A 25,000-nucleotide genomic window follows, 5' to 3' on the forward strand; every position below is an offset into this window, starting at 1 on the left:
ACCTTTTGCCACAGAACAACCAGTTACAAATGAATGGACGCTCACCCGTATGCCAGCGGAGATGGGCCTTCAGGTGGGACGTCTTGTTGTATACCTTGCCGCATCCAGGAACATGACAACTATGCACGTTATTTTTGCGTAGGTGCTCGCCGGCTGGTCCTAGACGATCGGCTTCTTGACAGTTTGGGCAATCGCAACTACCACGACCCGAATATCTTTTCTGGGAACGGTTGTTACTGATACCAGATATACGAGACGGGCTCAGGTATGACGTCACATTTGTAGAACCAATCTCGTAACGAGAGGAGACTATTGATTTGTACGTGTCTGGAAGAATACTTTGAGCAGGAGTAAGATAGTTTGACTTTGTTCCGAGAGTCATCAAATTGCTAGTTGGATAGCCGGTGGCAATTTGTCCGCAGATACGGCCCGCTTTGTTAGCGTCTTCTGATAACCATTTCGAGGGAGATTTTTGCAGGTCCCACCAAGCTGAGGTGGAATTTACCACTGATGTGTTTTCATGTCCCAGATTGTGGCTTCGGCTGCCAGGTAAATGTAGCGTCAGAGAGTCAGGTTGATGACTACGGATCTGGGACACACGATGATATATACTTTGGAAGCTGGAGGCACCCAGTGCATTATCATCATTTAATTTGTGCATCCAAGCGGATGAGTAGTCGCCTTCTGCATGACTAAATGTTGCCGTGGTTGGACAGCATATGTCACTGGTGTATGTACCTGAACAAGGTGCCAAAGCATTATTTCTGGAATAGATCAAGTCTGTACTTGTATTACTGAGAGGTGTCACTAATGGTGACACATATGGAGAGGTAGCCGTGCTGTCAACAGAACAGTTTTCTCGCTTCCATGGTTGAAATCCTTTTCCAACAGTTTCTTCCATAATTCCCGGACCATTTACCGTGCTAAGTTTGCTACAGGATGGTGGTAATACATCCAAGGAGATGTTCGTGAACGGATGCCGGTCCTGAAACGACAAGAAAAGAAAAGAATGAATTCTTGCTCAATTAGGAAAAAAACTGCTTTAAATACATTAAATATATTCAGAGACACACTTCCCCACCCTCAACACACACACACACACACACACACGCACACTCATACTCATATTCAATCACACAGTAACACAAAAAATCACATGCAAAATTCATACATAAGAACGCGAACACACGAGCAAAATCTCACAAATACACGCACACACTCGTACATCGATTGTTGGCACTACAAAGATGTGATAGTGTTTGTAATAAATGCGCGTATGTGTGTCTCTAAAACATTCTTCATGCAGGAGGAGTGTATTTCCCATTGATTAGAGTATTGCACGAGGAACTGAGTGGTCATTGTTTTCTGCCATTTCACCAGCACCATTGTAGTGACATAGGCTACGGAACCTAAAGTAAAATCTAGTACATTCTAGCTACATAAAGTGATAATAAGACTATGATGTAAGAACTACGGTTTCTAATTTCGGCAATTTAACGAGAGGCCCTACGTCGATTCCATCAACCCGAGTGTGATACTTTATTTTGTCAACACCAGAGGGATGAGAGACAGAAAGTGAACTAGACAAGATTTGAGTTGAAATCTAAAGTAAAATATATTACCAGTAAGAAATTCGAGTCGATATAATTGATACACCTCTCCTTAAATTTCAGGCTTTCTGCTTATGTTAGAAACAATTATTATTGTTAGATTTTATTTACTCTTTTACTTGTTTCAGTCATTTGACTGTGGCCATGCTGGAGCACCGCCTTTAATCGAGCAAATCGACGCCAGGACTTATTCTATCAGGCTGTTTTGCCGAACCGCTAAGTGACGGGGGCGTAAACACACCAGCATCGGTTGTCAAGCGATGTTGGGGGGACAAATACAGACACACAAAGGTAAACACACACACACACACAAACACATATAAATATATATATATACGACGGGCTTTTTCAGTTTCCGTCTACCAAATCCACACGCAAGGCTTTGGTCGGCCCGAGGCTATAGTAGAAGACACTTGCCCAAGGTGCCACGCAGTGGGATTGAACCCAGAACCATGTGGTTGGTAAGCAAGTTACTTACCACACGGCCACTCCAACGCCTTTATTTATTTTCTTCAAATTTTGCTTTGAATTTTGAAAAAACAAAACAAAAAAAAACAATAGATGCATTTCTTGTTGTTTTGGTATGTTAATTCCAGAATTAACGAATCTGAAGTAGTTTTAGTCTTTAGTCCTTATTGACATTAGTAATGTTATTCTCACTAATATTTTTTTTTGTATTGTTTTCTTTCCTCGCTTGAAACTGTTTAGTAGAATTCATTCTAACGACCGTATTCGTCATTAGCGAAATAATCTCAGTTACAATCATTACCGTTGTTGTTGATGTTTGACTGTGTTGACGTTTTTTGTTGTTGCCTTCGTTATTGTTGTTGTTGTTGTAGTTGCAGTTGTTCTTCTAAGTTATCATCTTCCAGTTGTTGTTATTGTCGTATAGTGTTGTTGCAACTGTCGTTATTTCTGTTGTCATTGTTGCCGTTTTATTGTTGGCGTTACTGTCCTGTACTTGTTGTTGTTATTGTTGTTGTTATTGTTGTTGCTATTGTTGTTGCTATTGTTGTTGCTATTGTTAACTTCCGTTGTTATTCTCATCAAGGTGTTGCAGTTCTTTATGTTATCGTTACCGTTTCTCTCGTCGGTTCTATCCTAAGTCGACGTTGTTGTTCTGTTTGCTATAATCGGTAACTTGCTGTTATTATTGTTGTTGTTGTTGTTGGCATTATCGTCATATTATAGTTATTGTTGTTGTTGCTGTTCTCCTGATTCTTATTACAATTTTCATCATCAACATCATTATCATCATTATCATTACAATATCAAACTATGAATACACGATGATGTTTCTTGCTATAATTTTTTACTGTCTTTATCTTCTATTATTTGATTTCATTATCGTGCTTTTTTTTGTTTTTGTTTTGCTTCATATTATACATTTATTTGTTTATTTCTTTGCCTGTTTTATTGTTTTTGGTGTTGTTTTCTGTTTTCTTTATTTTACTTTTGTTCGTTCGTTATTTACGACTCTGCACTCTCCCTCAACCTACCTCTCACCGCTTCCTATTTTGCTTTTCATTAGCAGAACGTTTTGCCGCTTTAATTAGCTCTCGTCTTCATTTGCCTGGCCTTGTTTAGATGGGGTGTGGCAGTACGAGTGGTGGTGGGGGTAGCGGTGGTGGTGGTGATGGTGTCGGTCTCGATGGTGGTAGTGGTGGTGGTGATAGTACTGTTTGGTAGGGAATTTGTGTTCATTCAGTCAAGACACATACCATCCTCCTCTCCATTCCTCGCTCTCTATTTTGAATGCATACACACTAAAATACACACACACACACATATATATATATATATACACATATATATATATAACGCATAAACAAACATTCACAAGCACGCACACACATTTATATATAATTCCAACATAAATATTCAATTATACAATATATATGCATGGGTGTGTGAGTGGGTGTTTATGAAAATACGTACATACATACGTATGTATGTATGTATGTATGCATGTATATCTATCTATCTATCTATATGCATGTACATTCGTGTGTGTATATATGTACATATAAGTATACATATATGTGTGTGTGTGCGTGTGTGTATAAAGATTTGTTGTAATACTTTGTTGTAAAAATCTATAAGACTTTGTGTGTGAGTATATGTGTAATTCGCACATGTGTGTATTTATATATATATGTATGTTCCTATATGTGTGTTTAGACTAATATCTGTGTACTTCTGCATGCATTTCTTCATTTGAAACACAGACATGAACACACACACACACATACACACACAGCTTCTACACCTACGTTGCACCTGTATTTTATAAACCACCAAAATCACTAACGGATATATAATTTTTAAAACGTAATTATCTCAGTTCACTTTTTCTTCACACACACACACACACACACACACGCACACACACTCTCTCTCTCTCTCTCTCTCTCTCTCTCTCTCTTTATCTTTCTCTGTCCGTCTGTCTCTCTCCCTCTCTCTTTCCTATTTATTAATGGAAATTTGATGTGGAAAATATAAAGCTAACAATCAATGCGTTTCCACAGCTTAATGAATATATAATATTTTTATTTCTTTTTCAGGTTCCCGCGATAATTCAGATAGAAATTATCAACTTCGTAATTAAGCCCAATTTGGAATTGTAAAGTATATCGTTTGGAATTCGGTACAGTTTTAAACATGAGAAAGAAAGAGAGAAAATAAAATAAAACTAAATTATTATTACAAAAAGAAGAGAATGAATATAAAGCTACATCCGTATATACGCGAGCGAGTGTGTGTATGTATGTATGTGAGTGCGTGTGTATGTATATTACACGCACAAAGTTATGTTTGTGTTTCCATGATGTGTGGTTGCACGCTTGTACGAGTCCGATTTTGCATAATGTATGCATGTGTATGTGTGCGTGTGTGTGTGTATGTGTATGTGTGCGTGCGTGTGTATCTGTGTGTGTATGTGTATGTGTGTATGTGTGTGTGTATGTGCGTGTAGTTTGAGTGTGTGCATTTGTCTATAAGGAATATTCACTTTTGTAAAGTTGCATGAGTTATAGATTAGTAGTGGTTGTAATAGCAGCAGCAGCAGTAGCTGTAGCAGTAGTAGTAGTACTAGTAGTATTGGTGGTGGTGGTATCAGTAGTATTAGTATTAGTAGTAGTAGTAGTAGTAGTAGTAGTAGTAGATCGTAACGTCGGCATAAAGTTACCCATTTGGTAGCGTATTTGGTATTGAGATGTATAGAAAGCTCGATTATTTTCAGTAAGTAGATGAGAAGTACTTTATATTTATAAACTCTTGAAGGCTCCTGAGGGAAGTGGCTCTCAATGGTTTTGAATCAGTGTAGTCTTAACTTTAGAAATATAAAACATCTAAGTTATTTGAAAATTTAGCGGAAGGTATCATTATAGTTCAGCTAAGATATGAAAACAGAAAATTTGTCTCGAGACGAAAATGGTTTGGGCTCTGATAAAGTATAAGGATGTTGAATAGGGTTGATGAAAGTGTGCTGTTGTTGAATGCAGTCGTTAGGCTCTAATGGAATATGTATCTAAAGCAAATTGAATAACAGGTGAAGCTTTAAGCCTCAATCGTATGTCCCAAGAACCACAATATTCAAAATGAAAGCAGAGGACGTGCTGGTACATGATATTATTCATTCTATATAAAGAGTGTTCTCGGAGATACGAAAGAAAGGTACAGGCAGTTTAGATACATTTGAAATCAGAATCGAAGAGCATGGCTGAAATAATTCTTTCACAAAGAATATTTTTTAATTCTATAAAATTTGCCAAGCAACTGCAACTCAAAGAAAACAACATTAACAACACTAAACGTACAATTCACAATCTCTCTATCCGGCTATTCAAATTATCACAATCAATTTTAAACAACATGCTTCTGTTTTTGTCATTATCGTGTACAGCATTATCGTGTTCAAATTCCGCCGAGGTCGACTTTACCTTTCATCCTTTCGGGGTCGATAAATTAAGTACCAGTTACGCACTGGGGTTGATATAATCGACTTAATCCGTTTGTCTGTCCTTGTTTGTCCTCTCTGTGTTTAGCCCCTTGTGAGTAGTAAAGAAATAGGTATTTCGTCTATCCGTACGCTCTGACTTTGTCTTTCATTCTTTCGCGGTCAATAGAATAAGTACCGATCGTGCACTGGGGTCGATGTAATCGACTTGTCCCCCTTCCACAAACTTTCAGGCCTTATGCCTATATTAGAAAGGATTATTATGTATATAAGAAATACATATATTGTCCTTCCTTTCATAGTGTATAATAATGTTTTAACCATTTGGAAAAACTGGAAGGACAATTTAAATAAGACCGATAAACAATATGTCTGAAAAAATAGGTCGGAATTGTCACTGCTGGAATGCTTTGTCTATATTCATGAAGATAGTAGTTACTATGAGGATTGGCAGTGGCCACACCACTACCACTTAAGAATGTTACTAAGATCTATCTAAGAAAAACCTGGAGAATATGAATATTAATTAGCTGTAAAGTAAACGGTTAAGATTTTGTTAAATGTAATTTATAAAGAGAACAAATCTCATGACGGGATGGTTTGTGTGTGTGTGTGTGGGAAATATTTTGGTTCAAGATGTATCTCGCTTTGACCGGCCAACTGAGGCTAACTGCGACACCAATCCCCGTTTTACCATCAGAATGATTGCAGATATTTCCCAGCTATCAAAATCGAATGTTGAAAACCATCTGCATTGACTTTGTTATGTCAGCTGTCGCTATTTAATGACGTTAACCTCATACTAGGGATTTCCATCAGACATTCGTCGTAGAAACATGAAGAAAACAATAATCTTTTTGAAGAGAATGTCGAGAGGGGACGAAACAGACCGTCTATAACAATGTGAAGCACAAACGATAATGGAGGAAGCACGGCGAACCACCACAAACAATCTCCAAAGCAGGGGTTCACATAAGTTCGGTTATACTTTCATTTTGGTGGGATTCGAAGGCTGTCGTCTTTTACTGCTTCTTCTCACGGAGGGAACCAGCAGTTAGGATGTTTACTGTGACAAGCTGAGCAAGTTAGACACGATGATCGACCAGAAGCGTCCAGCACTTTTTAATCGTAAAAGCCTCGTACTTCATTACGACAATGTCAGACCGCACGTTTCTCTGGAGACGAGGCAGAAATTATTGGGGCTTGACTGAGAAGTTTTATCGCTCCCTCCATATTCGCCTTTAGATTTGCAACTGCTTCGATCATTTCAAAATTCATTGAGCGGATAGACCTTCAAATCTGAAGAGAAAGTAAAATTTGACGAGGGAGACTTTTCGCGAGTAAAGACAAACTTTTTTGAGCTGAAGATACTGGATCTGCCTAGAAAATGGCAGAAGATACTGGAACGAAACGGTTGATTGAGTGAATCGCGTTCTGTTTAAAATTTGTGTCTTATTTTCGTTTAAAAATAAAAAAACGGACCTTTTCGTCAGAACAATACAATAGCAAAGTGAGTTCGTATAGCAAGCAGAAGAGACGTAAACCTCCAAGTGTTTTAGGAATATATAAAGACTAAAGGAAGAATTACAGAATAACAGGAAGAAGAAAAAAGAAAAACGGAAATAGATATTAAAATAACGACATAATGATGATGATGATACTGATGATGATGATGATGATGATGATGATGATGATGATGATGATGATGATGATGATGATGATGATGATGAAGATGAAGATGATGATGATGATGATGATGATGATGATAATAACATATAAACGAGGACAATTTTCCTATTGCGTTATATTTTTCTTTCTAATTTTCTGCTAAAGAATTAGCTTGCTGGTATTTTGCAATAATTGCATCACTGCAATTAATGATTCCAATAACACGCCTTAATTGGCTAACTCAAGAAATAATGATGATAGCGAATAAAAATGGCAAGACAGACAAATAGCATGAAGATGATGATGATGATGATCAGAATGATGATGATGATGATGATAATGATGATGACTATCATGATGATGATGAGGCTGATGGTGATGAGGATAATGATGATGATGATGATCATGATGATGATCATGATGATGATGACGACGTCGAGGATTTCTTGCATGTACAACAGAGATCATATTTAAGTAGTAGACAACACACAAGATTATATACGTGTGTGTGCGCGTGAGTGTCTGTGTATGTGTATATGTGAGTGAGGGAGAGAGAGAGAGAAACAGAGAGAGAGAGAAACAGAGGGAGAGAGAAAAAAAAGAGAGAGAGAAAGAACGATATGGAGAGATAAAATGATATATATATATGAGTGTGTGTGTGTGTATGTACATATATGTATATATATATTAATATATATGTATGTACATATATATATTAATATATATATATATGTACATATATGTATATATGTATATATATGTACATATATATTTATCAGTCTCTCTCTCTCTCTTCCCCTTCGTCTCTCTCTCTCTCTTCCCCTTCGTCTCTCTCTCTCTATCTATCTATCTATCTAACTATCTATCTATCTGTCTGTCTGTCTATCTATCCATATACATATATTTATGTATATGGATAGATAGACAGACAGACAGATAGATAGATAGTTAGATAGATAGATAGATAGAGAGAGAGAGAGAGAGAGAGACGAAGGGGAGAGAGAGAGAGAGAGACTGATAAATATATACAAAAACAAAAGACACCTACATTGAAACAAATGGAATAAAATTATTTCATGTAGAATCGCCATCAAACTGGCATTTTACATAATATTGTTGCTCTGTACTTTTTCTCTTTTATCCTCTTATTTCCTGATTCCGATATCTTACTGACAATTATGCCTCCTTGCCGCTACTGTTCGTTTCTTTCTCTCCTTTTCTTCTCTCTCCTTCTTCATCATCATCATCATCATCACCACCATCATCATCATTTAAAAAAGAAATTCTCCCATCATCCTACACTAGAAATTTCCTTTCGTATATAAGCGTGAATCATCGTAAAAGCGGTTAGTATCTGACAGAATATATCCGATGACTAACCTAATGTAACCTAAAATTTTCTTTTCTCTTACATTTCTACAAACTTAATTATCCATTTACTTATTCCTGATGAAGGGGACATTATCAGTGTGAAACTGAAGGATTCATACCGTGTTGACTAATGGACCCCAGAAACAATCGTCGAATTACTTCATATATGACGTTATAACCCTCTATAAACATTTCTTTGTAACTTCTCTACTCATTAAGATTTCTCACTACCACCGGTACATCTTACAAGTTTTAATCCCTAAGTCAACGCTTTCTAATCTTAAATTTAATATGATTTTTAATCGATATATCACTCTTTATTTATATATCCCTTTCACATATATTTTTACCTATGTATTTCTTATTTCTATTCTAAATAATATATTGATATGTTCCTTGTCTTGGTGTATTTATTGTGTTATATGTATTTATTATGTTAATGTAAATCATCACAATAGGATGATTATCTGAATTTTGTCTCTTCTTAAACAAAGTTATACGATACATATATAGATCTATAATGGATGATAAAACGAAATTCTCGTAAATTCCGTCTTCTGTCTTTCATTTGCTACACACACACACACACACACACACACACACATATATATATGTATGTATGTATTTGTGTATCTCTGTGTCCTCCCACCGTCGCAGTTCTTTTCTTATCAGAACGATCAGAGTGAGTTTTCCGAGCTGCCATACCTTCGTAGTCACCATTAGACTCATCCAACTCTTTCCGAATCCCCTGCACTATCTTCAGATTGACATCCAAACACTCTAAACATTTCTCGTGGAACCCTTACAATTTCTGTTGGGTATCCTATTTACTATTTTCCTTGCGTGGAACCCCATGGATCATATGGACCGTGGTTGAGAACCACACGTTTAAACTAACAAAATGAGAATCTTTATGCAAGAGACCTGTCATTAGCAAATTTAGTCCAGTGTATGTTTGGTAGTATAAATATATTCAATATATTTGTTAAATATATAAAATCTGCATAATAGGCGCAGTCGTGGCTGTGTTGTAAGAGGATTTAAAAATAAGTCCTAGGGTCGATTTGTTCGACTAATATCAAGGCGGTACCCCAGCATGGCCGCAGTCAAATGACTGAAACAAGTAAAGGATAAAAGCATATTTAATTTTAAAAGCCGGAATAAAGTTGCAAAATTTCTGTAAGAGATGTTGGTGTACTGGCGAAATATTTTAGAGCGTCTTGCAGTATCATATCCAATTCTTTGTGCGTTGTGTTGAAATTCTGTCTCGAGATTGAAATCTTGCCGGTGGCTAGGTTAAGTTATCTGTCTAGAGGACCAAAATTGATTACGAGAATAATTACAGAGTCTGAAATGTGGAGCGAAATAGGGTGTCTACAGTATAAAATCTTCAGTCCGTTATTTAACCGACAGATGCCAAAAATATATTAGAGCATATTTAAAATGTCTGAAAACATGGTGCGTCTTTATACTTCTAAAGTAAATATACTTGAATTTCCGCTTTTTTAGTTACTTAACAGAACCCGTTCACGTCTCTGGTATATGACTTGCTTTGCATATAGAATATATATCGATAGGATACTGTGGATTTTGTAATGCTAAGCAGGCATTGCACTCTTACAATAAAGCAATACACGGCAAGGTGTTTATAAAGGTATAGAAGAGATGTTGATGAATGTACGAGTAATACAGTTCTATATTTAAGAGATAGAAATTATGTACATTATTTACATTATAACATTTGACGGATATTTGTCCTCATCTTGTCTGTTGTTAGCACAAAAATTCCTTAGGTATCTTTCGATGTTATTATTATTTGACTTGAATAATAATAATAATAATAATAATAATAATAATAATAATAATAATAATAATATCGAAAAATACCTTAGGAATGAGAACCCAGATTGGAAATATCCCCAAGACACCTGATGAAGGTTGGAGGGTATATCAGCTGAAAGGCTGTGTTAACAACAAAGATGAGGACAAATATCGTCGAATGTAAATAATGTAAAGAATGTACGAGTGCTACTGTTCCAAGTTCCAAACAAGCTGCAAGGATCTCATATCAAAGTATGAAATTTTTTCTCTCTCTCTCTCTCTCTCTCTCTCTCTCTGTATATATATATATATATATATATATATATATATATATATATATATATAATATATATATATATATATATATATATATATTTATATATATCTATAGTGGTGTGGTAAGGAACCAATGATATAGACTTCTGTTTATCATATCTTTTAACCGCGCGCGCACACACACTTACACAGACTAATATAAAACTAAAGCAGTCGTGTTTCCAGCACAGTATATATACATATATAAGATCCAAAGATCAGAGCATTTGAGAGACAAATTTGTTCTTTTTCTAAGATAATACAATATAATTTGATGGCAATTTGACTGCTACCTCTAGCGTTTCGAGAGGTCACATTGAGATTCCTATGTCGATTTGTCACTTCTTTGTCGAAAGAGCAGTTAAATTCTCAAATCATAATCTAACATTTTTAAAAATGGAGAAAATATTGACTGATGCCCAGAGTCTATAAAGAGAAGATCGAGTTAATGCTGGCTTTAACGTATTCGGCCAGAAGACAGCTGGATCAGGTATGCTGCTAGCCTAGGGTTGATCAATAAGAAACAGTATATTTTATCGTCCAATTTTTATAAAATATAAAAATAAATAATGTCTGTTATTATTTTTTTAAAGTCAACATAATGTTAGTTATAAAAATTGATAACATAGTTTGATGATAACCAAATTAAAATATAAGCCAACGACATATGATATTAATCTTTATAACTTACATTGCTTTGACTTAAAAAAGTAATTAACATGTACATTTATCAATGCTTCATGCAACTATAGATAAAAATAAATGAAGACAATAATTCAAACTGTTCTAAAACTCAGCCAAATAACACGTACTGTCTTGGTACAATTGAATATCTTATAATACTGGTTTCGAATTGGAGCACAAGGCCAGCAAGTACGGAGGAGAGGTAAGTTGACTACGGCGACCTAAGTGTTCATCTGGTGCTCTTTTTATCCACCCCCGAAAGGATGAAAGGTAAACTCGACCTCGGTGAAATTTGAACTCAGAACATAAAAACGGATGAAATGCCGCTAAGCATTTCGCCCGGCATGCTAACGATTCTGTCAGCTTTCCGCCATTGAATATACTAAAATATTAAATGTAACCTAATTTCACTGTAGAGTCTAAATATTTCCGCTCTAATAGGGAGTGCTTCGACTATCTAATTATGCGCCCAGCCCTTTCTCAAGTCAGCAATAAAGCATTGACAAATTCATTGTGCTAAATATGTTTACTAATTAATCACATTTAGCATATGCTGGCTTGATTACACCGGTCATTATCATATCTAATTACATGATAATGTGTCAGTAGGTCTTTTTTTTTAATTGAACTGTTACTCCATGCAAACCATGAAGGAGGGGTTACTGTATTCTGTTGGGAGCTGACAAAGGGGAGGGATTTTTAAGCTATGCATGGGCTATTTAGTGGACCAGTTGTTGGCTATGGTTGAATATTTTCTTTTATATCTGAGGGTGGATTCCAATTTCCCCGATTCGTTTCGTGTGTCTTGTAAGAGATTTCACCGCCCAGGCATCGCACGTACACGCATACATAAATAAATACACATAGCACACATCTATGTCTGCATGTGTGTGTATGCAAACTCATACGTTTACAAACATTCATGCTTACATGCATGGCTATATAAATTTGCATAAACATACATACATACATATATATATTTATATATATATTAAAATGGGGAAGGCCGGTTTATGGGACTAACTTAGGTTTTCCATCCATAAAGGGTTTAGATTTATGAGCCAACAGGTTTTTGGGAACTGACGATACGCTATAAAGCTGAACTCTTTAGTCGAAAGACACCTGTTATGTTCTGTTATTATTTTTATTGTATTTATATTTGTGTGACATTGTTTTTCTATATGTATATATAGGAGTAGCTGTGTGGTAAGTAGCTTGCTTGACAGTCACATGGTTCCGGGTTCAGTCCCACTGTCCCAGTGCGTGGCACCTTGGGCAAATGTATCTTCTACTATAGCCTCGGGCTGACCAAAGCCTTGTGAGTGGATTTGGTAAACGGAAACTGAAAGAAGCTCGTGGAATATATATATATGTGTGTGTGTGTGTCTGTGTTTGTCCCCCACCATCGCTTGATAACCGATGATGGTGTATTTACGTCCATGTAACTTAGTGGTTCGGTAAAAGAAACCGAAAGAATAAGTACTAGTCTTCCAAAGAATAAGTCCTGGGGTCCATTTGTTCGACTAAAGACGGTGCTCCAGCATGGCTGCAGTCAAATGACTGAGATGAATATAGGAAAAACAAGAATATATATATATATATATATATATATAATGACGGGCTTTCATTTTCCGTCAACCAAATCCACTCACACGGTTTGGTCGACTCGAGAATATAGTAGAGAATGCATAACCAAGGTGTCATGCAGAGCAATGCTCGTCAAACTATCTGATGTGGCGTACCGGGGACCGGTAATATTTCTTAGTAATATGAATTTATACCAGAAACAATATATATAATGAATATAATAAAAGTTGACAATTTTTTTTTATCTTATATTTATTTTGTAAACAAATAATCTTTTCTACTCTAGGCACAAGGCCCGAAATTTTGGGGGAGGGGACCAGTCAATTAGATCGACCTCAGTATGCAACTGGTACTTAATTTATCGACCACCCCCCTAAGAATGAAAGGTAAAGTCGACCTCAGCGGAATTTGAACTTACAACGTAAAGACAGACGAAATACCTATTTGTTTACTGCCCACAAGGGGCTACACACAGAGGGGAGGGGACAAACAAGGACACATAAACGGATTAAGTCGATTATATCCACCCCAGTGCATAACTGGTACTTATTCAATCGTGATATTTCATGGAATGCAACTTAACTTTCTTTTATATTTTTATCTCTTTGTTTAACATGATTTAAAAAAAATTTAGATGACAATCTATTATCATTTCATATATTTGTTTAAGAAATGATTTGGTTGAGCTTTCGCTATCTCCAAAATTTCACATGTTCATAAACTGTAATATTTCCTTCTACGATTTTGCAGATTTTATAATTGACCATTCCTAGCCATACGGAAGGATTTTAGCCTTCAAATTGAACATATATTAGTCAACGAATTTGAGAATTTTAAGAGCACCATTAAAAATTAGTGACAATGCTAGTAGTACCATTGAAAATATGCGATTTAACAATATAGTTATAGCCTATGTTACTACGTTGGTTATCGGCGATAGCTGGCTAAAGGGAAATTTTCTTTCACTTTAAAATTGCATAGAAGATTATCAGGATTAGTCAAGGAGAGGTTATGGCGTCAGATAATTTAGTTATTATTTTCCTCTTTTTGCTTTCATTATTTTGAAATTGAAACTGCTGTTTAACGTTACGTTAAATTTTTCCATTGATACTATTTTTATTATTGGCGGCAAGCTGGCAGAATCGTTAGCACGCAAGGCGGTATGCTTAGCGGCATTTCGTCTGTCTTCGCGTTCTGAGTTCAAATACCGACGACGTAGACTTTGTCTTTTATCCCTTCGTGGTTGATAAATTAAGTACCAGTTGAATTCTGCAATCGACGTGTTTCCTCCCCCAAATTTCAGTCCTTGTACCTATATCAGATTATTATTATTATTCCTTTGTAACACAGTGTAGGTAAAATAAGCACCGGAGTCTTTAGTCATCCGTCAAGTCACAACAAGGACCTCAGATAGATAATACTTTTCTTAAGATGTGCGCTGAGCCTAATAACGCTGCTTGTTGCAAGACATCAATCTTGCATGGGATTTCCAGTTGCCTTAAGAAGTCTTTATTAGCGAAAAGGCTGGCGTTTGTCGTAGATTGCCAGGTCGGAGAAGTGCAAATGTGCGCATTCCTGAGTAGGTCTATCCGCGACTACCTTCACCTTATGCGATACACCAAAGAAAGGGCTGGGACCAAAGCCGGCTTCGAGGGTGCTCTGATTAATTTGAATCATGCAAAAGCATTCGATAAGGTTGACCATCGCTACTTGGAAGCCGTCCTGAAAGCAGGTGGTTTCGGACGTATTTTCAGAGGTAGAATCGCTGCAATGCACAGCGGCACCTGTGCAGTGGTTAAAGTAAGTGACCACCAATCGGATCCGTTTGGCATCGCATGCTCGATCCGTCAGGGCTGTACACTGTCACCTGTATGTATTGGCACTCGAGCCAAGGAAGGGCAGTGTCAGCATAAGCGGACGACGTCACCGATATGATATTGGACATCTCCGAATTGGAGACGGTTGGCATCATCATAAAGGAATATGAGTTGATTGCAGGGGCTAAAATCAACGCCGACAAATCGGTGGTTTTGCGGTTGTCCTCCTGGAGAGGCATCACGATACCATCAGACCAATTAAACTGCTAAGGGTCGATGAGAACTGGGACAAGGTGGCCAGTCTTACCCCAAAATGGACTGAGATGAAGCTGGCCCTGTAAGGTCCGGTAGAGTTGGCGAATGCTTACATCGCCTCCGTTATCATTTATCGTCTGATATCGTTGTGCCTTGTCCCGGTTATTGCTTGACCAGGTGGGAGCGTCTCTTATTTAAATTCTTGCGGAAAGGACGCGTTCAAATGGTTAGGTGGTTAGTCTGTTGCCAGCATCCTCTGAGTAACGGATTAAGCATTCCGTGGCTCCTAATGCGCAGACACGCTTTTAGGTTACACCTCCTGCAAAGATTTCGAGCGTGTGTGGGCTCCGTTTGTGAGGCTCGTCTTTCCATAGCTCGTCTCCTTCCCGGTGTTGCAGTCTGGGTGAAGAAAAGACCGAGACTGGACGCCTAGCACCTAGAATGTTGTCAGATGCTCACAGCGTTCTATAAGTCGGGCAATAGGCTCGGTTGATGTTCGGCTTCAGAAATTTATAGAGAATTAGTAACGGGAAAGTGCGACGACGTTCTCGGGGAGATTCTGAGCAACGAAAACATACTGGCTAGACGGTTCCGGAGGACTTTCCGGTCGGGACCTATCATAGATAATTTCCAGTTGGCATTGGTGTAGCAGTGTTACCAGGGCGTGGGAGTGGGGCTCTACCAGTTTGAGATAAAATCTACAGGCTCTGATGTGCTGTCAGACGGACTTTTCTGGGGTGCACGCAGAGTGACGAAGCCATTTTGCACGCACTCGTTCAGTGTCCGGGTAATGTGGGGTATGTCGAACAGCTGCTGTTATGTGTGGGACGGATACGTCTGCCGGTCGAGTCTGTAGCGATGATTGCACTGCCGCGCTCCTTCAATCGAGCAGGCAAGGCAGTTTTCCTTTGCCTGGTGGCTGTAGCGAAGGAGGTTGTTTGGTGGACAAGGCTGAAAGCCATGAGGACAGACACATTCCGCTTTGGTAGAGCCCTCATTGACTTCTTCAAGTTTCACTCGAAAAGGAAATTGAGAGTAGAGAGGCAAGTGCTTTCCTCGAGTGAGTTTATTGAAAGATGAGTGAAAGTTGCGAAAATGGCAAGGGTGGACGTTACCTCTCTAAGTGTAGAGAAGGAATTGGAGCGGGCACTTGCTCCAAGGGTTTCAGGGAAATCTCGGACAGTGGGGTTCCTCGATTATCCCTAGAGGCCTTCCTGTATCAGGAGTGCCACATCTCTATCATCCTCTCCGCCACTGTTTTTTTAACCTCTGTATGCTATAGATATGTCTCTTTTTCTGCGTATATCTTGTATTTTTCTTTTATAATTTCATATGTAAACCCCCACACTTTATGTCTGTCTTTGTATTGTACACCCCCGCTACCCCCACCCCCAACTTTCGCCATTGTGGCAAATAACTGAATTCTTTATGCTGGGTATGATGGTAAGTGTCAGCTGTCCACAGCCAGCAGACTAAAGTGACACTTGTTTACTGGTCATGCTTTAAGAACTCTGCGAATAATTCTTGCAGCTCAAAGCAATGCTGATTTTTGTAGGTGTTCTACCTTCACACTTGCACCGATTTTTTCAGCCATGTTGATAGTTGAGTGCTGATACTTTCAAGTGCACCAATTACTATTTCTATCACGACTGTTGTCACCGGGGCATGCTATGTCGATTATCATAAATGTTCTTTCTTTTTTATTCACCACAACAATGTCCGATTTCCGATAATAATATCAGCAACAACAATAACAACAATAATAATAAGTATTATTACTACTACTACTACTACTACTACTACTACTACTACTACTACTACTACTACTACTACTACTACTATCATAATTATTATTAGTAATAGCAGCAGCAGAAGTAGTAGTAGTAGTAGTAGTAGTAGTAGTAGTAGTAGTAGTAGTAGTAGGTGATTAGCTGGTAGAATCGTTTGCACGCCAGGTTAAATGCTTAGCGGTATTTTGCCCATCGCTATGTTATGCGTTCAAATTCTGCCGAGGTCAACTTTGCCTTTCATCATTTCGGGGTCCATGAAATAAGTACCAATTGTGTACTAGGGTCCTTCTAATCAACTGGCTCTCTCCTCCGAAATTTCAGAAAGTATTATTATTATTATTATTATTATTATTATTATTATTATTATTATTATTATTATTATTATTTGTTTGACTTTTGTTTTGTATTTGTACAAGTTTGTTCCAAGTCTCACCCAAAGACCTCAAGATCAACAAGTTAGAAGTTCATGTTGGTGTTATGCATAGGGTGTCATATATTTGGTTTTGCACATAGTATCGTTCTAGAGAATGCTTAAGAAAACATAAGAAAATTATGAGTTTGTTTTAAAATTTGAGATTACATAGATAGTATTTTACGTAGGATATGGGCAGTTCCCATTATTATTATTTCTCTTTATCACAGGTTTTGTTGGAGCTCCTGCTATCTGTTCTTTTCAACTATCTAATACTTTCCTGATCATTCTGGCTGAGGCCAAGGAGACAAACCTTTTGTTACAATTCTACTGGGTATCTTTTGTTACAGTACCTATTGGATGCCCGCGGATGATAGCCTCCTTACATCATTAAAAGCTTTCTTGTCTTCCTATCCATCTCCTTTAGTTTCTCCTCTGCCCAATCCAGAATTACAACGTCATACCAAACGAATGCGACTGCGAGCGAGTTTACTGCCGAAATTATGTCTCTGGCATTCAGCTTTGAAGCCAATATTTATCTAACTCGTCATCATCATCATCATTATTATTATTTTCTTTTGATCTGCATTTTATTTCATTTTCCGACCGGGTCTGAACCAGAGACCTAATTCTTGTATATATTAGATGGAGAGAAACCTCCTGAGAATGTGGGCGGTTGATGTCAACATATCGGTTTTACAGTTTTCTGGTAAAAAAAAATGTCACTGTCTTTCTTGATCATTCCCAGGATATCTACAACAGATTTGATTATGGTTTTTAATTATCACGTCCTTATATTTCGACAGTTTTTCAGTTCATTTGCTTAGATGTTTTCAAGCATGTTTCAGTTCATTTGCTTAGATGTTTTCAAGCATGTTTTTGTCTCAGGTCTTTGATGTCTAATCTGTCAGCATTTATTTACCTGACTGCATGTATCCCATAATCCTATATGATGGTAATATTCTCTCCTTCAGATGGCTCTGGAAGGTGTGCATATCAGTTCTTAGGGTGCGGGATAACATAGTGACGGCATACATTCCAATGCAAGCATTGGCCAACCCGATCATTTTATATTCTGTAGGGGCAAGGACTGAGCAACTGGTAACAATGTGGTCAATACTCTCCAATTTGTCATTGCAAAGCCTACACTTTATGTCTACCTCATTGTTGTGACATTAGCAGGGTAATTCCAAGTGAGAAGACTCTGATCTTGTACCGCTAGGATAACTCCTGTTTCTGCTTTCAAATCAGCACACTGCAGCCACTGATGGGTTCTTCTCATATCTACATCAGCTGGCCCTACTGGATTGGCGTATTGCCTATGCAATGGTTTTTCTTGCCACAGTCTCAATATTATCTTCAAACTTTTATGTTTGGTATTTGTTTTACACAATGTTGCTGCCTTATAGCGTGGTGTGTCCTCTTTATCATCATAACTATAAAGGTTAAGCGCTCATCTATTTTTATATGCCTCATTTGAGACTGATTGCAGTTTCTTACTCTGATTATATTGCCTTACCAGAGGTGAACTATTCAATCACCAAAGAATTACTCTCAACACATGGCTACGATACACCTCCACTACTCCTGCGCGTGATCCGCAGTCACTAACTCGTCATCATCATCATTATTATTATTATTATTATTATTATTATTATTATTATTATTATTATTATTATTATTATTATTATTATTATTGTTGTTGTTGTTGTTGTTGTTTTGTTGTTGTTGTTATTATCATCATCATCATCATCATCATCATTATTAATATTATCAAGCAACTGACAAGCTAATCTGTGGTACTGAGCAGAATATTTGCTGTAGCCCGTCTTTTACATCAAGTCAAAAAATGTACATGATAACACTTCTTATCAGTTAAGATCAGAAGCCATGAAAGCCACTGCCTGGTACTACTACTACTACTACTACTACTACTACTACTACTACTACTACTACTACTACTACTACTACTACTACTGTTATTATTATTATTATTATTATTATTATTATATTATTATTATTATTATTATTGTTATTATTATTAAGGCGGCGAGCTGGCAGAAACGTTAGCATGCCGGGCAAAATACTTAGCGGTTTTTCGTCTGCCGCTACGTTCTGAGTTCAAATTCTGCCGAGGTCGACTTTGCCTTTCATCCTTTCGGGGTCGATTAAATAAGTACCAGTTACGCACTGGGATCGATGTAATCGACTTAATCCGTGTGTCTGTCCTTGTTTGTCCCCTCTGTGTTTAGTCCCTTGTGGGAAGTAAAGAAATAGGTATTTCGTCAATCCGTACGTTCTGCGTTCAAATTTCGCCCTCCCCCAAAACTTTGGGCCTTGTGCCTGGAGTATTATTATTTTTTTATTATTATTCAGTAGCCCTTTTTTTTTATCACGTGCATTCACTGCACTACCGAGCGCAGGTCTTTGTGTCGTATATATATGCTGTGGTTTGTTGTGGTGCTCTTATTTCCACTGTATTGAATGTGTTTTACGAAGGATGTGTGCGGTGCCTAATAATGCTATATTCTGTGTGTTATATATACTTGTATGTCCTGGTGTTTTGTTATGTATTTGTCTGAATACCTTTTTTTATTTTTTGTGTTTGTCAGCTTCATTAAGGCCTGAAAATATTTTTTTGTTTTGTTCGTGTTTTGTGGCTATTTGTATTAGTTTTCATTGCTTCTGAAGTAGGCACTCCTGTAGTCTTATGGTTGTTATTTTGTAATAGTTTTCTAGCTGTATAAAGGCTCTACCTCCTTCGATACTTTGTGTATATAGCTTTCTATGTCAGATTTTGGGTGATGTATCCCACATCCTGTCATTATTTTTCTTGTTTTCCCGTCTATTTTGATTAGTTCATTTGGAGTCCAGTTAAGAATATTGTAGCTGTAATTTATAACTGGAATGGCTAGAGTGTTGATACCTATTATCTTGTTCTTCGCATTTAGCTCTGTTTTCAGTATTAATCTAACTCAATAATAGTATTCCTTTTTTATCTTCTCTTTCATCTGTGTGTTGTATCGTATCTAGTTCATTGATTCCTAAATATTTGTATGTCTGACTTTGGTCTAATTCCCTTATTTCATTTGCTTTAATCTACTGTGATGTTGTTACTCTTAACTAGGTTTCCTCTTTTCCCCTTTCTAAGCCAAATTTCATGTTCATTTCTTTGGTAAATCTATTTACTGTCTGTCGCAATGTTTCCAGCTGTTTATCATTTGTAGCATTTAGTTTTAAATCATCCATATACAAGAGATGGTTAAGCGTTTTGCCGTAACTGTTGTATCCACATCCATTTCTGTTTAACCCGTCAGATAAAAGCGGCAGTGCCAATCAGAAAAGGAGTGGAAAGAGCGTGTCCCCTTGGAATATTTATTATTATTATTATTATTATTATTATTATTATTATTATTATTATTATTGAGGCGGCCAGGTGATAGAATCGTTAACACATCGGGCGAAATGCTTAGCGATATTTCGTCTGCCACTTCGTTTTGAGTTCAAATTCCGCCAGTGAAACACTGGAGTCGATACAATTGACAAAACGCCCTCCCCCAAATTTCAGGCCTATAGTAGAAAGGATTATCATTATAACTATTCATATCATTATTACTATCATCACTATAATATGCAAGCCTGCTGATATGTTCACTAGGTCTACAGTTAATAGCATGTTTATTTAACTTAAGGAGGTTCAGATTTGTGTGGTAGAACATGATATCTGATTTGATAGACAATATTTGACTTATTAATAGTTTTGATGATATTTATGATATACGATAAAATTTTCCTTACGAATTTTAAATGATAACTATTTATGGTAATTTTCATTTCATATTTAAAGAAAACGGAACAGTAAACCAAATAATATTTCCTATCCTGTTTTTTCTAGGGCTATGCATTTCAAGATTATTATTATCATTTGGAATAGTAAAAGTATTATTGTTTACTCCGAGCATGAATTATTTAAAGACATAAATTTTTTATTTCTAGACTGAGAAATGTTATGATTATATCAATATTAGAAATGCTAAAGGTAATTTTTGTATATTATTATTTTGCATAATGAATTCATATATATATATAATATATATATATATATATATATATATATATATATATATGTATATATATATATATATGTGTGTGTGTGTGTGTATATATATATATATATATATATATATATATATATATATATATAATGACAATGAAAAAAAAGCATCCTTTGTAGTTTGGATTGTTATTTTAAGTACATTAGACATAAATTTCTTATCGTATTTGGTATTCGATACTGAATACTAATACCAGTATAAAGGTTAGAATTTAAAGCACCAGACGTGATAGATTGAAATGCATGGATATTATTTAGCAAAACTTCTTACAACTCTGTTAATATAAGCTTCAATATAACAACAACAACAACAACAACAACAATAATAATAATAGTAGTAGTAGTAGTAGTAGTAGTAGTAGTAGTAGTAGTAGTAGTAGTAGAAGAAGAAGAAGAAGAAGAAGAAGAAGAAGAAGAAGGAGGGCTACAGCAAATATTCTCCTCAATACCACAGATTTGCTTGTCAGTTGTTTGACCTTAACTAGTTGAGCATATCCCTTAGTGGCTGACGATATGTGCGTCTCTTATCACGAGCAGAAGTAGTGGGGGAGCATCATAGCCATGTGTTGAGAAGGATTCTTTGGGGTTTGAATAATTCACCTATGGAAACATCAGTGTTTCATTCAACATCCTTAAATAACCCTTATTCAGGGACCTTTTGAGCGAGATGGGTTACTCGACCAGAAGAACTTTCTCACTGGGCCCCACCTGCAAGGTCATATGCTGTTTATCTTGATATAAGATCACCATATTGCGCACATATGGTTGTGATGCATGTGCCTGGTGTACCCTTATCAGACGGGTAGTCATGATGGGTATACTGGGTTTAATATATTTTATCCCAGTGTCACTTTGATGGCATGCACTGCTCTCTCACTCAATAATAATAATAATAATAATAATAATAATAATAATAATAATAATAATAATAATAATAATAAATAATAAAATAATAAAAAAAAAATAATAATAATAAAAAAAAAATAAAAGGCATGATAAAAAAATATTCAGACAAATACATAACAAAAACACCAGGACTTACAAACACATATAACATACAGAAAATTGCACTACTAGGCACTGCACACATCCTACGCAGAACACTTTCCATACAATAACCATCAGAGCATCACAACAAATCACAGCACATACCCAAGGCACACAGAGCTGCGCTCGGTAGTGAAGTGAAAGCACGCTATAAAAATAAAACTACTGAATAATAATAATAATAATAATAATAATAATAATAATAATAATAATAATAAGTACTACTGCCACCGATAGCAACAGCAATAATAAAAGTGATGGGAGGATGATTGTAGAGTTGACCAAATGAACATACTCGACTGAAATGTAACCATTTCTGGAGCAACAACAGAATTCAATGAAAACAGGAATGTAATTTACAACAATCCAAAATATAGCCAAACAATTATTATTTAAGTACGGTCAAAGTAAAGAATCCTTGACGGGCCCACCAAACCACATACTGAGCCACATACTGATTGGTCAGAATACAGTTTGTAAGTTTCAGCCTGCTGGAGCTCATCGGATGTCACTACAATTGTCAATTGTGGAACACGATTGTCACTACATAAACCTGCTGATTGCGTAACGCATGAAAATACTAGTTTATTTCAGTATTGTAAAATTGTAAAAATTGCAAATAATAAAACGTGAAAATCAGACTAAGTTGGAATTTCAATGATTAATATATTTTTCTTTACACAATCATACAAACTCGTATATATATATGAGCGTAGGCTCGAAACGTGAAAGACTTGTTTCATTTATATTTCCTGAGCGCCATACTAATACAATTGTTTGTTTGTATTCCACCTGCCTTCATCTTTTGTTTATTTCCGTAAACTTGCCTTCGTCTTTTGTCTATTTTCATAAAGCTTCCCATTATATATATGTATATGTGTTTTTCTAGTTTTCAGATGCTGTCCAAGGGCTGCGGCCATGCTGTGGCACAGCCGTTTGCTTTGCTACATTATCAATAAACCTCCTCTAATGTGTGGCATTTGGTGGGTGGGGGAGTTTGATGTCACTACCCTCATCTGTATTTCTTGCCTTGAAGTAGGTTTATCAGGAACTGTTACAGAAGCTCCAGTTTTGTTTTGAAAACGCCCACATGCACGCCATGCAGGTCTCTCAGGCTTTGTGTTGTATAGCTTCGCTGGGTCACCTCGAGTTCCCTCGTTGATTTTACACTGTTTAGTGTCCACAATTAGGGTCAGTAATCCAGGCAACAGATGCATTGTTACTCATAACGATGCTGAGATCAAACACTGATTTTGATTCAGGACTCACAATCCTCCTGAGCCAGTGTATCCTGTCTGCTTTTCATTGAGCTTCGTGTGTTGGTAGCGTAGGGCTTGGAATTTTGCAGCATTAAACTGCATGTTATTTTCTTCACTCCACATCTATATTGTGCCCAAATTCCATTGCAGATTCGCAACGTCTACAGGGTTCTGTATCTTCTGAGAGACTTTTTATCGTCTGTATAGCTAGCAAGGGTGGCTGCTTGGGCAGCTGAGGGCATGTCTGAGAAGGCTACTATGAATAACAGCAGCCTCAAGACAGTGCCCAGTGGAACACCACTCATTATTTGTGTTTCCTTGAAAGTGGCTCCGTTGGTCTCTACTACCTGACTTCTATCTTTTAGAAAGTCATATAGCCATTCTCCAAGTTTTCCAACTATCCTAAGATTACGCAGCTTGTGACATATCATATCCTGGTCACCTTTGTCAAAGGCTTTTGCCAAGTCAAGGTACATCACGCCCACATTGTTGTTAAGCAGACTTGAGATGGATTGCTGAGAATCCAGCGGTGCCAGCAGCTGAGTTTGTGTTTACATCGTCTATACCTCTTCTTTGATACTGATATAGTCAATATTTTCTGCCTCCGTTTCTGCATCTGTAGCTGTAAATAATTCTAAAGGTTTGGTAACTTCCATGTGCTGAAAGGGTGGGGTGAAACACTTTCGAATTGTTCATTCAGTGTTTCACTTATCCTCATTGAGTTTTCCGTGAGGGAGCCATGTTTTCGGAGGAGTGACCCTACCCTGCAACGCACGGAGGTAGTTTCCATGGCGTATCTAATAAAGGCTTTAGGGTTTCATTTTATATTTGTTATGACCCAGGTTTCTTTGTATGCATGTATGTATGTATGTATGTATTTATTTATTTATGTATGTATAAGCAAAAGTGCTACTTCTAAAATATTGCTAAGAGATCAGCGCAGTAGCTGTACTGACAAGTAATATTCCAAGCTACTTTAACATGGCTGTCCATTCGAGCGGACTCTACTGCGAAATTCTAACCCCAAGAGGACTTGTAAAATCAGCGACTGTGTGTTCGCTTGATATGTATATATTACGTGCGGAAGCGAGTTGCTATCATCTCTGGCAGACGAAGTGTCCAGTACTGAGGATTTACAGAAATAGGCCGAAATCAGGACTGGTCTACTGGTCCGGTCGCTTGGAGATGGTAAGGGTTCGCTCCCCTGATCGCAATTTTACCACATGCAGCTGTATTTCGTTAACCAGCTAGAGGAAATGCCCTCTTGGGTTTAAAAATCACAGTAGAGTCCG

The 25,000-nt window shown here is 36.9% G+C and overlaps 1 protein-coding gene across 4 annotated transcripts in view; it reads right to left on the reverse strand.

Annotated features, from left to right (window-relative positions):
- Nucleotides 1-25,000, reverse strand: part of LOC115232563 (transcription factor Sp9-like) — a 214,870-nt gene that overhangs the window by 6,985 nt on the left and 182,885 nt on the right. For all 4 annotated transcript variants that reach the window (XM_036498746.1, XM_029802516.2, XM_036498750.1 and 1 more), the window contains one exon: nt 1-985. This exon is cut by the window's left edge and continues 466 nt beyond it. In XM_036498746.1, the coding sequence (XP_036354639.1) occupies nt 1-985 (985 nt within the window). The remainder of the gene's footprint in view (nt 986-25,000) is intronic.

This window comes from Octopus sinensis, linkage group LG2 (assembly GCF_006345805.1).
Source record: "Octopus sinensis linkage group LG2, ASM634580v1, whole genome shotgun sequence".
Classification (NCBI taxonomy): domain Eukaryota; kingdom Metazoa; phylum Mollusca; class Cephalopoda; order Octopoda; family Octopodidae; genus Octopus; species Octopus sinensis.